The sequence below is a fragment of the Melopsittacus undulatus genome, chromosome 10 (genome assembly GCF_012275295.1).
Source record: "Melopsittacus undulatus isolate bMelUnd1 chromosome 10, bMelUnd1.mat.Z, whole genome shotgun sequence".
Classification (NCBI taxonomy): domain Eukaryota; kingdom Metazoa; phylum Chordata; class Aves; order Psittaciformes; family Psittaculidae; genus Melopsittacus; species Melopsittacus undulatus.
The window spans coordinates 28,381,482-28,397,513 of NC_047536.1; the positions used below are offsets into that span (position 1 = coordinate 28,381,482).

A 16,032-nucleotide genomic window follows, 5' to 3' on the forward strand; every position below is an offset into this window, starting at 1 on the left:
CTAGGCTCTCGTTATTCATTGTCTGGAATGGACACAGTGATCTTGAAGGTAATGCCACCTTTGAAGAGAGTCCTGCAGTAGAAAGCTGATGGGAAATACTACTATAATTAACTACAACTCCCAGTGAAACAGTAGAGCCATCTTTTGTGTAACTCTGCTAAAGTCATTGGATCGTGTTCTTAATTCCACTGTGGCTGAGTTGTGCACCTCCCTTTTTCTGAAGTGCTCACATGCCAATGTGTTGTGCAACCATCATAATTTGTTAACAAATAAAGAATTTAAACAACCTTAGACAATCAGTGCAGCCATCCCAGCTGCCTGCAAACAAACATCAGAAGTACAAAACAAGTAAGTAGCAGTGAAAAGTATCTCATAATTGCTTGAGCTTGGGTTCTTCAAGAACAAAAAACACAAAAGGAGTATGTGCTCTGCAGAGAAGGCTTTGGATGAGAACATACACTGCATCTTCTGGTAAGATCTTCAGTCCAGACGTAATATCTGTGTCTGCCCAGCCTAGCTTGTTTTCTCCAGAGCTGTAGTAATACATGATGAATCTTTCTCCCATATGTGTATGAATTTGACTGGTTTTCATTTCATTTAAAACAATAAGCAAGTATACTTTGACCTGTAATTGTCAGATTATCTTTACAATACAGTAAAGCTGTAGCTTATTGTAAAGTCTCTCTTGAGTAAGCCAAGTCATATGGAGCAAAATAACATTTTTCTATTATAACATTGAATACACTGTCTGCCATTGCTGCTGTAACTGTGTCAGAGTCTGGATTTAATTCTGATCTGAATTAGTATATTGTTGGAATCTCTTGTCAACATGTATATTTTGTATCTGAATAGCCATTGCTGAATTTTGAAGATCACCCAAGAGTAATTTTCTGCCAGTAAGTTCTCTGGGCTGTGTATTCTTAATGACAGTTCTGTAGAGGATCACAAACGTGAGTTCATAAGATCAGTGATCCATGCACTGATGGTTGGAGGGTCATGTTGCAAGTGTGGGAGAACTGCCAGGGGACACAGAACATCACATACTGTTCTGTCTGCTGCCGCTCCAGCCAGGCATGGTTCCTCCTTAATGGGAAGGCGTATCACTGTTGTGCTTACAGCACCTTTCAGCATTCTGGACACTGCTGCCATCATCTCAGGCTCATCTGGCGAGAGGCATGATCATCACATCTTTCATAAATCGTTCTTGACTGATGCCAAGAAAGCAGATCAGTGCACACATGGTGCCTTTGATACCACTGGACTCATCACAATACTGTGATATTTAACTTTTGCCTATGTGTTGCCCTGAAATATAAAGTTCTTTGCTGGTGATCTTATCCATTGCCAGGACTCCTTAAATTATTAATCAAACAACAGCAGTGTGAATATGGACTATGCAGCTGACCATCAGTTTTTGTGTTAGAACTCTCTGCAGCTCTGTAACTATAACTGTATGAAAACCTGACTGTAATTTCCCTACATACCACATGCTGAAGGTGACTATTGTTTGTCATTGTTCTATAGGCCCATAGAAGCTAATGAGCTAAGGATCAGTATGTTCAGTGAACTGACTGATACCTTGAGTCTTTTGCTCACTGGTTTTGGGTAAGAGCTCTTCACACATTTGAGTCAGTGTATGTGTTAGCACTGCAATTCACTCCTTCCATGTTGAAAGGAAACTGAGAGAACTTTCTTAGAAGGGGCCCAGTTTTGTCAAGTGGCATGATACTATTCAGCAAGAGAAGTCTCAACTGTAATTGATTCATGGGAATGTAATAGAGTTTGGGTAACATAGACTAAGTCAATTTACATCACAGAAATAAGTTATTTTATGAGTCAGGAAAGACTTACCTACAGATTATTTATAAACTGAGAACTGATACTTGTTCTGCACTTGCCGTGTAGCCATACTAACCTTTGTTCTGTGCCTAATTGTAGTATGGCTGTACTACTATAACTTTGTCTCAGTTGTTGTTTTTTCAAATGGTGTAAGCATATGACATTAAAAGCTTCTGCAGCTGTATGGATACAGCAGTGCTCTGTGCTAATGCTACTTAATCTTTTATCTGATCCTTTATAGCAGTACATCTGTACTAGTGAAGTCCTTGTAGTATCTAAAGAGACACTAGTCATAAGCCCCTCTCTACAGCTATTAAGCCTCTGTCTATGTTACAGATACCTGCCCTCAGTTAAATTGGGTAAGGACTGTGAAAAATTGTTTCTTTACCAAGACGGCTGAATTAGCAGAACGTGTGAGTATAGAAGCAGTTATAGTATACAGTAAACTTGTGTGTGTTAGTACTAATAGTTTTAGGTCTGATAGCACAAGAGGGAATGGCTTTAAACTGACAGAGGGGGGATTTAGACTAGATATGAGGAAGAAATTCTTCCCTGTGTTGATGGTGAGGTGCTGGCACAGGTTGCCCAGAGAAGCTGTGGCTGCCCCATCCCTAGCAGTGTTCAAGGCCAGGTTGGATGGGGCTTGGAATAACCTGCTCTAGTGGAAGGTGTCCCTGCCCATGGCAGAGGGCTGGAACTGGATGAGCTTTAGGGTCCCTTCCAACTCAAACCATTCTAGGATCCTATGAGAGTTTTAATAGAAAGCACAGGCTGGCCAAGTTGCTCCATTCATTCTAAGATAACTTTTGTAGTAAATAATACCAATATTCTGATAGTAGTGAGGTGCTGTTAGTATAGATACACAGACAGTGTTATATTATCAGCAGACTACTAATATTTTTCAGAACTGTACTAGATGTATTAAACCAACAAAGCTTTCTTGTGTAGCTGTATAGATCTATATAACAAAGTTTTTGGCTTAGCTGTGAGTGCTAAGAGGAATGTTAAAAAATGAAAGCCATAAAGATTTAGCTGTGCTGGCAAAACACTCGTATAAGAGCACTCCTTTTGTCAGGAATGCCTGTGTCTTTTGGGGAGAGAGGTAGAAACAAACTGGCAGAATATTTCACTTATCTCTTCTGTTGGAGTTTTGTTGTTGTACTTACACATAGATGCTGACTAAACCAGTCCACAGTCTAAGAAAAACTCCTTGTGATGCTGAAAAATATGAAACGCTAAGCAGATGTGACTGCTCCTCGCAGTAAAAGCTTTGAGTCCTCAGGGAACAAACAGTTGAGTTCAAAGTCTTTGAAGAAGTTTGAGACAGAGAGCTGATTGAGGGTTTTTTTGTGCACAAAACTGAAATGCATTTTCATGAGCGACTCTTGCCGTGTTTGTTGATGATATTCATAGCATTTCAAGGGACCTTAAAATTAGATTAGCTTTTGGCCTAAATGTTGAAGTGGTTTGAGCTCAACAGATCCTGCTGCGCAACTTCTGTTTAGCACTTCCAGTTGTGTCTGCCTTTTTTTTTTTTCCTTTCCAGTGAGTAGCTCTCTTGTGCTTGGGCTGGGTGATGTAGAAGAGGCTGACATTTCCAGGAATTTATTATCTCTGGCAGAAGTCCTGTTAATGTCAGTTATTGATAAGCAGGAGAGTAAACATGCGCCTGATGAGGCAGTGCACTTCCCATGGCTCACCACTAGCCTGATTTCATGTCACAGCACACACAGCTCCTCCAAACAGAAATCCTTCTACCACTAATTCGTTTTTAGGATCATTTTTACAGTATGATTTTGGTTATAACTTACCTGCTTCTTGCTCCTTTCTAATGTAGAATATATTTTTTATTGTTTACAAATTTCAGCTGTGTTAGGGAGATAATTTTCGAGTCTTGCTAGAAATACTTCTGATTTAAGAAATTAATGTGGCAGCTGTATTAACCTTTAATGAATATGCCCAAACAGCTACTCTCTATTTGCTGATTGTGAAATATTTGAATTATATAGCAGTAACAACAGAGGGCTGAAGGAAGGAAGTTCATAAAGGCCAAGGCAGATCTGCAATCAGTTATTCTGATAGAAGGCATCACCACTCTCCTTAAGAGATTTGTCGTCAGAACTGTTTATGTGAACTCTCCCTACCCAGGTGCTTTAGATAAAGCACTTGAAACAGTAGTCTTTGCTAAGCTATCTTTTATGGCTGAAACAGATTTAAAGGGGCGCTTCATGGAGTAGTGATCATTGTAGGTGGTGTAGTCTTTCCAGGTAAACTAGGCCCAAAAGGCAGTACACAAATTTGACTCTTCTGGTTTTAAATTTGGCAAAAGAGTACTGCTTCAATTTTGTTTAGGCTTGAAATAATCCAAAGCTGTCTTTTAAGCAGAACCAGACTGACAAAACTTGAATATCTGGTTTAAAAGTAAATGTAGTTCAGTTTAAACTGCATTTTGTTTAATTGCTCACTTCACCATATGAATCCTAATATACATTAGTTTTCTGCCTGTTTGCAAAGCCATGTCCTTTTGAATGCTTAATGTTTAAGAACCAATTAGTTCCATTTTGTTTTGTTTGGATAGTTTGCAATTAAACATTCTTTCAAGTGGGCTTTATTTAGCTAATTCCGTCACAAAAATAAGCTCTAAGGGAATGAAGAGAAGTTCAAACTAGCCAATGTTTATTTTTATTATTAATAATTTATATTATGGTAGTGCCCTGGGGAACTAGGGCCCCACTAAACCCAGTTTCCTCTGCATGTAATGACCTTGTCTAAAAAAGCCTTAAACAGCAAAAGATTCTTTCTTTGCTGCTGTGACTTAGCCAAGGGACCCGCTGTATACTGCAAGGCAGCGTACTGATGAAGAGCATATAAAGACAAATCAAGGATAGTTTTGTAAAGAAGCTCAAGCGAGGAACTAGAGGGAAAACCTGAAGCATCTTTTCTGCAGAAAACCATCACTAATGTATTTTTCCAGTGTGAGCTCCAAATCATAACTACAAAGCTTGTTCTTCCTCTCTCTGAAGTTATGGCAGTGCTCCCAGTGACTTTGATGGGAGCAAGAGTGGGCAGAGAAGCAGTGGTCCTAAAAACCTTATCTCTTTCCAAGCTATCAGCAGGAGATACTTCATATTTCAAGGTCACACTGCTAGACAAAGTTAGTTTAAAAAAGTTCATGTTTAGTCAAATTTCTATCAGAAGTTACTGTTTTCACAGCATCTGATCCTATCTAATCATTCTACTTTATGTTGTACAGAAGTCTTGAAAAATGTATTAAGAGTCTTTTCCCACCTGCTAAATGCAAAGGAGGCACAGCACAATCCTGGACTTCATAAAAACTGAGGATCTGGCCTGCTCACTATGGGATACTTTTTGTGAGTTAAGTGAATGGGACTGACATTGGGATGAACAATGCTATAAAGTGGAAGTGCCTTGAAGCTAGTGCAGCAGTACAAATTGTCATCATCAGTGGAATTACCATCCTTCTCTCTTCCCCTTATGTGGAAGAACCAGTCTTTTCTGTTCTCTCTCCTTAATTCTAAATTCAAAATCTAGATGAGTTTTCCTGACCTATATGTTCCATATTTCTGTCCTCATTAGTTCAGTTTAAAGCTGGTAAAACATCTGTTTCTAAGTACAGCTATGTGGTTAGTATGTAGGCCTTTTTTTTCCATACAAAAATCACTAAATCTGGCTATTTAAGACACAGATTTTATAGGAGCTAGAGTTGGGCTGTGCAAAGTTCACCTCATTAAAAACAAACCCAAACCAAATAAAAGCAGGGAATAACACCATAAAAAATGTGGGGCATGAATGTCAGAGCATATGTATTAGGAATTGGTCAGGAATGACAGGGAAAGTACAGATACATCCACATGTATTCAAAGGTTCTTGGGTTTTTTCCACAAGTTTACATGCTAGTTGAGTGTCTACAGAAGGGGAGCATTAGTACAGAACACAGTGTTAGGATTGCTATGACAGCTGCCCTCATTTGTAGAAAATATAATGTGTTCAAGTCCCTGTTAGAAGATACAGAGTAAATTCAGCCTAGACAAAACGTTCAAACACACTGATGTTAGGTGGTTAGTGAGAGGCATTCTAAATTGCCTTGATTTTGGTATCTCTTTCCAAAAAACACACCCATTTTCATTATTCTAAGAGAGGCATCAAGATTCACTATATCAGTTTATGGAAATACTGTCTTTGAAAAAACTAAGTCTGTGCCTACACAGCATTAAAGAAAATATTTTGATTTAAAACATAAAACATTTTCTCTCCTATCCCCCTTTTATATGACATTTTGTGTACTTTTCCTCTTTTTCCAGTGTTCTTTGGGATACTGATCTTAACTTCAAAACTTCATTATTTCTGTGGCATAAGATTGTCTCAGTAGCATTTATGGGAATAAAACATGATTGCAGCAGGTAGTTGACTTAATGGTTTAATACTTGATAAAGGGACAATATTCTTGATCAGACAGCTAAATGACAGATAGTTTCTCCCACATCAGAAGCTTGCCCCAGGACACATACCAGTATATTGTGATTCACAGACTTCAGTTTATGAAGATATCAAGCTACATCCCACATACTGTTGAACATCAAGTTAGTGGAAGTTTGTCATCTGTTTTGGTTAATATAATCTTCTCAGTGTAATATTCAAAACATGTATTTTATCCATCATGGTGGTTTCTATTGAAGCTTAGATTAGGGACTTTCCACAAGCATAAGGCTGAGATAAAGGATCTTCCTTATTTCATAATTGACCTGGAAATGGGCTTTTAGGAGACTTCTGCATTAGAAGGGTGTGTGAATGGAGACATGATCACACCTGATAAGTCTATCTGTAGGTTACATTCAGGCATAGATTGGAGAAAACAAGGAGAATGCAATATGTATTACACAAGAATGTTCCTTGGGGTTCCTAATTAAGAAGGAAGAACCTCTCGAGGACAGAATTGGTAGGAATCAGTGCCTTGCTTCTAGGCAAATTTTCCTTTGTCAGAAATGGAAGAGCCTGTTCATCACTTGTAAATTGCTCTCCCTCAGCACCATCTGCTTCTTCTCTTGTTAGGAATTTGTTTTTAAGTATTCATTATAATGTAGCTAACTGCAGACTCCAATTCTGCCAAAGCTGAAAAAGCTGCAAGCCAGGCTAGCGTGTGGAGCCTGCCACATTCCTCAATCTCTGATTCAGGCTTGCAAGTTTGTCATCAAGTTGGAAATTGAAACCAGAGGAGCTAGCAGCAAGCCCTGTGCTCATAAATCAGCTGATAATGGGTGAATTGTTCTGTGCCGTCCCCTGAGGTGGAAAGCAAAACTCAGTGCAAAAGTACTCACAGCAACTAGAAGAGCTATGATGTAGGCAAGCAGGGAGAAACTACATGGAGCTGTATGAATATGCCACATACTGGCAAAGGAAGTAAACAAGGATTCGGGTTATGTGCAACCACTGATTCTTTTCTTCCTACAACGTAACCAAAAAGAAGTTACAGTGGGATTTACAGCCAACCTTGATTCCGGATAACAAAGTTCGATGAAAGAAATAGGCACAATACATCAGTGTGTGATCCCTGACAAGGTCTCCTTTGTGCTTCATTTGTTTGATATCTGCTGCCACTAGAGGGAGGTACAAAATTGACCGCAAAATTACGTCTTGAAAAATAGTTTCCAGGTCATTAACTAAGCACAGGCCAACATTTGCTGCCGGGATTCTACTGGAAATCTGGAACAAATGACCGATTAATTTCCTCTGGATGTGCACCACTGTCACTGAGAATAGAACTTGGATCTGTATGCTTAGATGAAAGCTAATTAGAAATACAGTAAGGTTTTGAATCGCAGGCTTGAAGAGCAGGTCTCTTGGACTTGAAAGTTGAGTCCTGTGTTCAAAGAACCACGCTAAAAATGGTTACATCAGAGACACAACCTCCAGCACAGGGGAAGATATCTGAGGGGACTGCTTATGATATTTTTATTTCTTGCTGCATAGGAAACCTGGACTCCAGAACTTCATTTCCAGAAGCTGTCATAAAGCTATAGGATGGGCCTAATGACTAAAGCAATAACTTGGATCAAAGCTGTTTATCTGATTTTCTTTTTATTCATACCTAGCTTGAATGTGGCTAGGAGGAAACTATGTCAGATATGCAGTATTGAAATATATATTTAAGAGTTGAATTGGCCTAGATAAAAACTGCAGAAGTACCAAAATGAGTTACACACTGAAGCCCCATCTTTCTAAGTAGTGTAAGCTACGAATATAATTCTTGCTAAAAAATGATTTAGCTCCCTCCTAAAAGCCTAGATTACTTCTGAGAATGGGATTATATTCCTGAATAATAGAATCATAGAATAGTTAGGATTGGAAAGGACCTCAAGATCATCTAGTTCCAGCCCCCCTGCCATGGGCAGGGACACCTCACACTAAACTGTATCACCCATTTGAGACTTTCAAAATACAACCCAAGAGATCTAAGTTTGGTACAAAGTAAAGGGCCTATCTAATAATCTAGGTTAAACACATTTAGGCCAGTAAGTTCTATGGGACACCTGTGTAGATACGTAGAGAAGCAAAATCTTCCACTTGCAGCAGAATTGCTATGTAATTTCTCACCTTGCTTGGTCTTAAACCAGCAGAAATAATTCCATGCTGGAAACAGCATGAAACCATTCCTCCGGGAGATCTAGTCATGCTGGCACATCTAGTCTAGGTCATGCTTTTCTAGAAAGGTTGGACCAGATGATCCTTGAGGTCCCTTCCAACCTGGTATTCTATGATTCTATGAGAAATGCTTGGTGTCAATGAGTGGAAGAATGGTTGCTCATGGCTTTGTACAGCTGTATCTGGTGGTCTTCACAGCACTATAGCTAAACAGTAGGTAGCTGTAGGAATACCTACTAGAGATAGTTTCCTGCAGGGATTGTATTTTTCTACAAAGGCAGCTGAACAAGTTCATCTGTCTACGTTGTTTTATTCCTATTTATTTATATTTATAGGAATCAGCAGGGAGAAGGATGAGTAGGGTGAGATGGAAATGTAACTGCAGTGGCTCTTCCCTTTCTGTGTTCCCACATGTTGGAATTCCTATATTAAAGTGAATTACATATAGCCGTTTCAGATTCTGCTCTGAATCCTTGTGTTATGAATACTTTCCACAGAAAGGATTTACTGGAAGAAAGGATCTGTATTTGAATGTAAAGCTGTGTTAGAACAGCTGTATTGAGGTGTAGCATGAAGGGCACTTTCTGTGTCCCTGATTCAGATGGCTTTTCATCTCTAGAAGAATAACCAGAGAATTTTTTCTTACTTCTGCCAATAAGTGTATAAATAGCATGTTTGTCTAACAATTGAACAAAAATGCTTAAAATTTAAGGGGTTTTAATCATAAATTTGGAATGTTTATCTAGCAACATAGACATTGCTGCTGAGGTCAATGGTTTTTCTAAGGAATGCTTGAGAGCAAAGATTAAATGCAGTGTGTATTTTCCCAGTGGATTCAACACTGTGCTGTACACAAGCTGGTCACTTCATTCTTTGTTCAGTAAGCTTTCATTACATCTACCTTTAGAGGTATTAGAGCTGAGTTATGATGTTATCACATATCAGGAGTTTCATTAATGTAGTGGTCTGGATTCTTTAGATATCCAACACTGCAAATTAAGTGCCAAGGTCTGGAGATTTCCGGACTGTTCTATGGTACATTGAAATTGCAAGAAGCTTCAGTGATTCAGGCCCCGATCAGCCCCGAGACTTTGTCCAAAGTGTTTGACATTATTGTAATACATTGTGATAATCTGATTTCTTCTTCTTTATCAGTGTCATGAAAGACTGAAATGCCATTGTCTGCTGCAAGTGTTTTGAAGTGGATCCCACCCATCATAAGCATTCAGAAGAGTTACTTAATTCCATTGTGCCTGAGTTTTGAAATAAATGAGAGGAAAAAAAAACACTGTGATCACATCAATGTGATGGTAGACCAGTGTAGTCCAGTTTGCAAAATTAGTCTTAAATTTGACTTATGCTAGATTTTTTCTGGTGTAATTATGTTAGGGTTGTCTTTTCACCTATTGTGTTTGCAGTGTATATTTATATCAGCTAAAACCCCAATACAGATGCAGTTATAGCAGCAAACCAGTTGTGATGAGCTTATAATAAATGCAGGAAAGTGGAATGAGTAACTTAGCACCTTTGACTGCAGGGTTTTTTGAAACAGCAGATGAAAAGTTGGAATCACAGATCATTGCTAGAGTAAATAGAAAATGTTTCTGAAGTCCCCAAGTGTTCATCTGTTTAATCACTTGGGGTACATGCAGTGAAAACTGGATTTCAGTAGAAATGGTGTAGAACCAATAGACATTAATAGCAAATTTGGCTGTCGTGGAGGAATTTTATAAAACCATGCTCTAAAAAGACATAGATTCCAGGTGGCAATCCTACAATAAAACCTAGGTACTATGCTATACAAAAATCCACTATCTCAGAGGATTCTCCATATAAGCACAAATATAAGCCACATATTTTAGGGTCAAGGCTGCAGTCCCTCCACTAAAATGTTGAGCAGCTCTGATACTGAGGAAAGGATTATGTGGTGTTAATACAAAATTAAATCAACCCTGCTCGGCTTCCACAACTAGAAGATAAAGTAGCTCTATTGCCCTTACAGGTAGAGCTAATGTAATATTTACAAATAAAATTATGTATAAAACTAACAACAATAGTCTAAAAAAGTAAGATGAAAGTTAACATCAGGTGGTGTTGGACAAATTATAATCACGTAAAATATCCCAAATTACAAACATGATCCTGAGACATTGAAGTGATTGACATTTGATAGTTTGTGTACAGTCATTGTGTTTATTTTCTATGGGGGCTAACAATTTATGTGGTTTCAAACTGGCTTTTGTTGTGTTGCAGCTGTAGCTTGCTGAAGCAAGCACTGGCACTACTGAGATACATGGCCACTTGTACCTGCGTTATCAGCTGAATGTGTGCATCCACACTTAGCTGAAAGAAACAAATCTGGTATGGTTTTTGTGGGTACACAACTAGGAACAGGAGTGTGGCTCTTAACCAACTGGTCATTCACAATTGAAACATTATACATTTGAAGGAAATGTGAATACCTTACTCTAGCCACAGTTCACCAAGTTCAAGTGAACCTCTTGGAGGTACTAAAAGAAAAACATGGCTACTAATTCAAAATACAAAACACAAGCAGAAATATTTTGCAAGAAGTCGGTGAATCATATTTTCCTCATAAAATTGCTGAAACCATTGTGCCCAGAAACAATTAAATATGTGACTAGGGCTGGAAAAGTTTAGCTATAAACACAAACAGACACCAGTTTTTTGTTTGTGGAGGATGAAGGTCCTTTGGCTTGAGGAATATCCTAATACCAACAGAGACAAAGCAGACCATGCAGTTTGAGCGTGCTCATAGCTGCATAGAAGGTCAAATGTTTGGCTTTGTGTGCCTGGATACTTGGTAACACTGCAGGTTAAAGCTAATAGGTTAATACGGCAAATTGCAGAAACAGGGACAAACATACTCTTTTAATTTGAATAAAATGCTCATTTGATTTGTATTAGAAATACATTTCTGAGACCTGAATTCTCAGTCTTACAAAATCCTTTGTATTAAAACGTTTGAGTCAATTAGTACTTGGCACTTGGGAGATCTGTTTGAGATTCACAAGCTTTATAAGACTTTTTCAAGACTCCTTTTGTTTTTATCAGTAGTTCAGTGTTTCTCTTGCCCCAGCAATAGACTCCTCCAGTTTGGCGTGCTCTACAAATACCAGCCATGATAGCTACTGTATTCACACTGTGCTTTTGGGGAAGATTAAAAGAGAGGAAGTTCCTCTGCTCCCCAGGGTATAATCCCTGTGTTTATGAGATTTGGAGACACTGCCCTGCACAGCAGAGGTTGCAGGTTTGAAGACAGATTTGAACTCAGCTTTGTCAGAGGTCCCTACCTGATTTATTTCTAGCCTAAAGGGAGAGTTGAATTTGAGATGTGTCCAGATGCTTTTTCTCAGGAGCAGTTGTAACATAGTTCAACACTTCTGTACAGACACTCTGGCTAGCATAACCCTCTGTTTAAACAACTGCATTTATAAATCTTTCTTACAAATAAAATGTTGTCTTGACATCCTACTTATGGTCTTCTACTCAGAAGTGTGAAGTGAGCTGTAAGATTTGTGGGTCACTACAAAAAATACATACAAGTGGTATTTGACTCTGTTGCTGTTATTTCAAAGAAAGAAAGATAACCCCTTTAATGGTGCTTTCCTAACGGTATTTAAATTCTCTTCATTCTTACAAGAGGAAAATGCGAAAATGTGCTCATGAATTGCTTTTGGAAGTAGCTACAGGAGGACATGACCTGGTCAGTGGCCTTGAGGCCTGAGCATTGTGCAGTTCAACAAACATCCCATGAGAATTTTTAAATGCTTATGGCTGTGCATAAGTGAGGTCCAGCTCATCTCTCGTTTGCAACAGCGCATCTTCTTGGAGAATTCTGTTTGATTTATAAAGACATGTGTGCAACAAGATCAAGTCTAGGCAATTTAAGTAATTTCTTTCTTTCACCAATGGAGTTTTGGGGGGTCTGTACATTTCCAATCTAACGTTTCACATCTAGAGCTCTGTACCACAGAATTTTACCTCAGGAGTCTTCTCATCATTTTCCACTTCCTGAGCCTCTCAAGAGTCTGCCTCTTTTTCTTTGTTCTGTATCTACACGCTTTCAGTCTTGTGCTATGCAGGCTTTAGGAGCCCTATGAAATCAGGAAAGCTTTTCCTGCACTTTCTTCCTCTCTTTTACTCATGAGCTAACTTTCCCAGCTTAGAGAGCTGAAGTATAGATCCTGGGAATCTGACTTAGCCTTGATGAGGGATGTGGTCAACAACCATGAGGCTATTCCCTTTATTTCTTCCTTTAGCAGCTTATTATGCAATTACATTTTTCAGTAAGTTGCATATTTTTTTCAGTCTAATGATCCTTTTGATGGGGTGACCGTTCACAGGCTTACAAGCAGCAGAAAACTAGAGGACAGAATGGAAAATATTTCAAAACTTCAGCTGTGATATGATGCAAGTACAGTCTGATTAAGGGTGTAGAGGAGGAATCCATTCAAAGCAAGAGAACATAAGTGCTGCACAGTTTGATTAAAAAGTGATCAAGAGGCATCTAATTTTTTCCATGTAACAGATTTCCATTGATACTGCTGAAGCTGTGAAGTCATGTGGATTTTGATGCACTGAGGTACAAAATACCTAGCCATGCCCAACACCTCTTTTGACAAGTAGGTAGCTTGCAAAGCAGGTAGCTGGCTCAGATTTGTCATCATTATTACCTCTTGCTCTCAGATCTTCTGCCTGTTTTTCACAGATGGATTTGTGAGGTTGGCACAGCCTGTAGAACAATGGAGTGTTAGGCTTCAGCCCAGGGAGCTAATGAAATAGGCAGGTCTCACTGCAAGATTCCTGCTTGTGGAAATCCATGACAACTTCTGTTACTGCTTTGGTAGATAGTGATACCTAAAGCATAGTCACTTACAGTAATTCCCTGTACTTGTAGAGTAGCCCAGAATTAGCGAAACACTCTCAAATCTCACCCCTCTTGGGAGGTATATTTAACCATACAATTCTTTCTATGCAGTCTGGAAGAGTATTGAGTTAGGTTGCTCTCCAAGTTAGTGGTGGAGCCAGGAGAAGAGTCTTATCTTAACATTTTGACATTTCAGGGCTTCTAGTCTCACTAATTGTAGCCATAGTGATGGAATAATGTCCGGCACAGTTTTCTTTCCAGTATTTATTGTGATAGATTAGGAGCTCACTGTTTTTCAGAGCACATTCTGTAATGTAGGACATTCTGTGTGCATCATGTAGAGCTCTTCACTGGAGTTTGTGCTTCTCTCTACAAATAGATACTCCAGCTTTTTGTTTTACTTGGTTTTACTCAGTTGTGGTGTTTACGTTACACCAGCTTGAGGGGGGAAGGAAGAGAATTTTTCTGTATATTAACTGTCTGGGTGATTTTCTACAGCTGCTTGAAGAATATGTCTGTTACTTATATTGTAACTTGGATTCTATAGACATATGGCAGAAAACACAATTCTCCAGAAAGCAAAAGGTTTTGACTGATGGAAAACAGAGGAGAGCAATCCAAGAGCAATTGTGTCAGAGGAGGAGTATGAACCTGAAGTTTACTGTTGAAACCAGACTTTTGCCTTGGGCTTAAGTACCACACTCAGCCAGTTCTGCCATTGACTTCAGTGTGGGTCTGCACAGATGCAAAGAACTGCTTTTTGGACCTGACTAAGTCTGGAACTTAAGTATTGTGCTGGCATCCATAATGATTTGGAAATAGAGTGGTTGGCCTGAACTCCTTAAGCAGTGGGACAATTACAGAAATGTAGAGAGCCTGTGAATTGAGGCTAATCTGGCTTTTACATAGTGAGTTTGTAAAATCAATCAGAAATTGAAGAGGGCATAAGAGATTTCATTTTAGACTCTTCAGTCCCCTATTAATTGTATTGTGGATGGCAACAGAGGAAACGTGTATAGCAGACAGGTCTTGTTTTTCTATTTAATCTACTGTCTGTTGGTTTGGCTTTCCACTTCCATCCAGCTCAGCACTTGCAGCAGCACAAACCAAGACTGCCAAGAAGGTTTTTTCTCATCTGTTTTTCTGTTTATTGCAGAAGCTGACGGAGTTACTGACTGGCAGTCATGTCAGTCAAACTCACATTTGTGTCCCCTGGTGATGGGGGTGGTATCAGCAGGAGTTGTTCCTTCACTGGCTTCAGCACTGTGCAAAGCAGAAAACTGGCGTAAGTAACACAAAAAGTAAAGCACCTGACCGTCTGGGCAGCAGACATTAGGGACTGTGAATGTATTGTTTAACCTAGGGTATCTATGTGTAGAAGTTGTTCCTTCATTTTTATCTTAAAACTGTTGAGTGTTGTCATGGCTCACGGATAAATAGCTGTACTTCACACCTTACTATCTTACACACACTGTACTCCAGAGATGGCTGGGTTTCAGAGGCTATGTATCAGACTATTAATAGTGTCCATTTACGTGACCTTTCCTGCTAGCAGACTAGTTGTAACTGATGCTTTTTGACTAAAACCTTGGGGGTAGTTATGGTAATTAAAAATCTCATAGACTTTTATAAAGATGGGGATGTTAGTGGTGAGTCCTGGCAAAATATGTAACTAAACTCAAGTTCCCCTGGAGTTATTAAAGCAGTGCAGCATTACATGAGAGGAAGGGCTGCTTTCTGGCAATGCCACAAAAGAGAGGAAGGGAGCAATACTAGAGGCCAAGAAGACCACTGCAATTTCACTGCTATCAGTAACAGGTCTATAGTATAGCCAGCGTTGCGGTCCAGTCTTTAAGTCTTCAGTTGACCTTCGTAATTGCTAAACCGTCCTGCATTGTTCTTCCCTTTTGCTTATCATAACTTGTTGTGTAGCACTGCTCTATGCAGATAACTGCAGCTTTTTCACTAGAAGTGCTCTTGTTCTTTTTCTGATCCCTCTATAGGCTGTCAAGTGCTTTCAAAAGATATGACATATAAATGGAAAATGAATATAATCTCTGACTGCCAGTGCATGCTAGAATAATAACAAAGTGAATCATTTAGCAGTATCATATAGAAGTATTGGAAAGTATGCTTCTAGAAGTACTGTGCTTGAAAAAATCCTATTGTGTGCCAGTAAAGTACCTGACTCATGTCATAAAATATCTTTTCAAAGAACCAAAGGACTGAATTAAGCTTTCAACTAAACATAGCATGGTAAAGCAAGAGCAAAAATGCAATTCCAGCAAGAAGTCTTCACATTTGACTAAATTAATTTGTTTTGGAAGCTGAAAGATAATACTACACCTAGCAAAGGTTGGACAGCTAAATCACACCAGTCACTGCGGTCTTGAGAAAAACACTGACATTAAATTATAGAAACAGACTTGAGCTCAAGGCCATAGTGAGAGTTCTAGCAGGGAAAGGATTTACCAGGAAAACTGTTGAACAGCTGTTTCTTCAACAAAGGCACAGTCCAGCAGGGTAAGAATGCTCCAAACAGAAGAGTTCATATATCCCTTAAGATTATTCTGTTGCGTTTAGCTGCAAAATGCCTCTCTATGCATTTTGGTTTATGATGTTGCTTTTTATTATGTAAGTGT

General features: G+C 39.0%; 1 protein-coding gene across 5 annotated transcripts in view; it reads left to right on the forward strand.

Annotated features, from left to right (window-relative positions):
• Positions 1-16,032, forward strand: part of RIPOR3 (RIPOR family member 3) — a 52,605-nt gene that overhangs the window by 8,312 nt on the left and 28,261 nt on the right. For 4 of the 5 annotated variants that reach the window (XM_031046972.2, XM_031046974.2, XM_031046975.2 and 1 more), the window contains one exon: positions 14,547-14,675. In XM_031046972.2, coding sequence (XP_030902832.2) covers positions 14,575-14,675 — 101 coding nt within the window. In that variant the 5' untranslated portion in view covers positions 14,547-14,574. Of the gene's footprint in view, positions 1-14,544; positions 14,676-16,032 lie in introns of those variants that run through there. The other variant, XM_031046976.2, reaches the window with a different exon arrangement.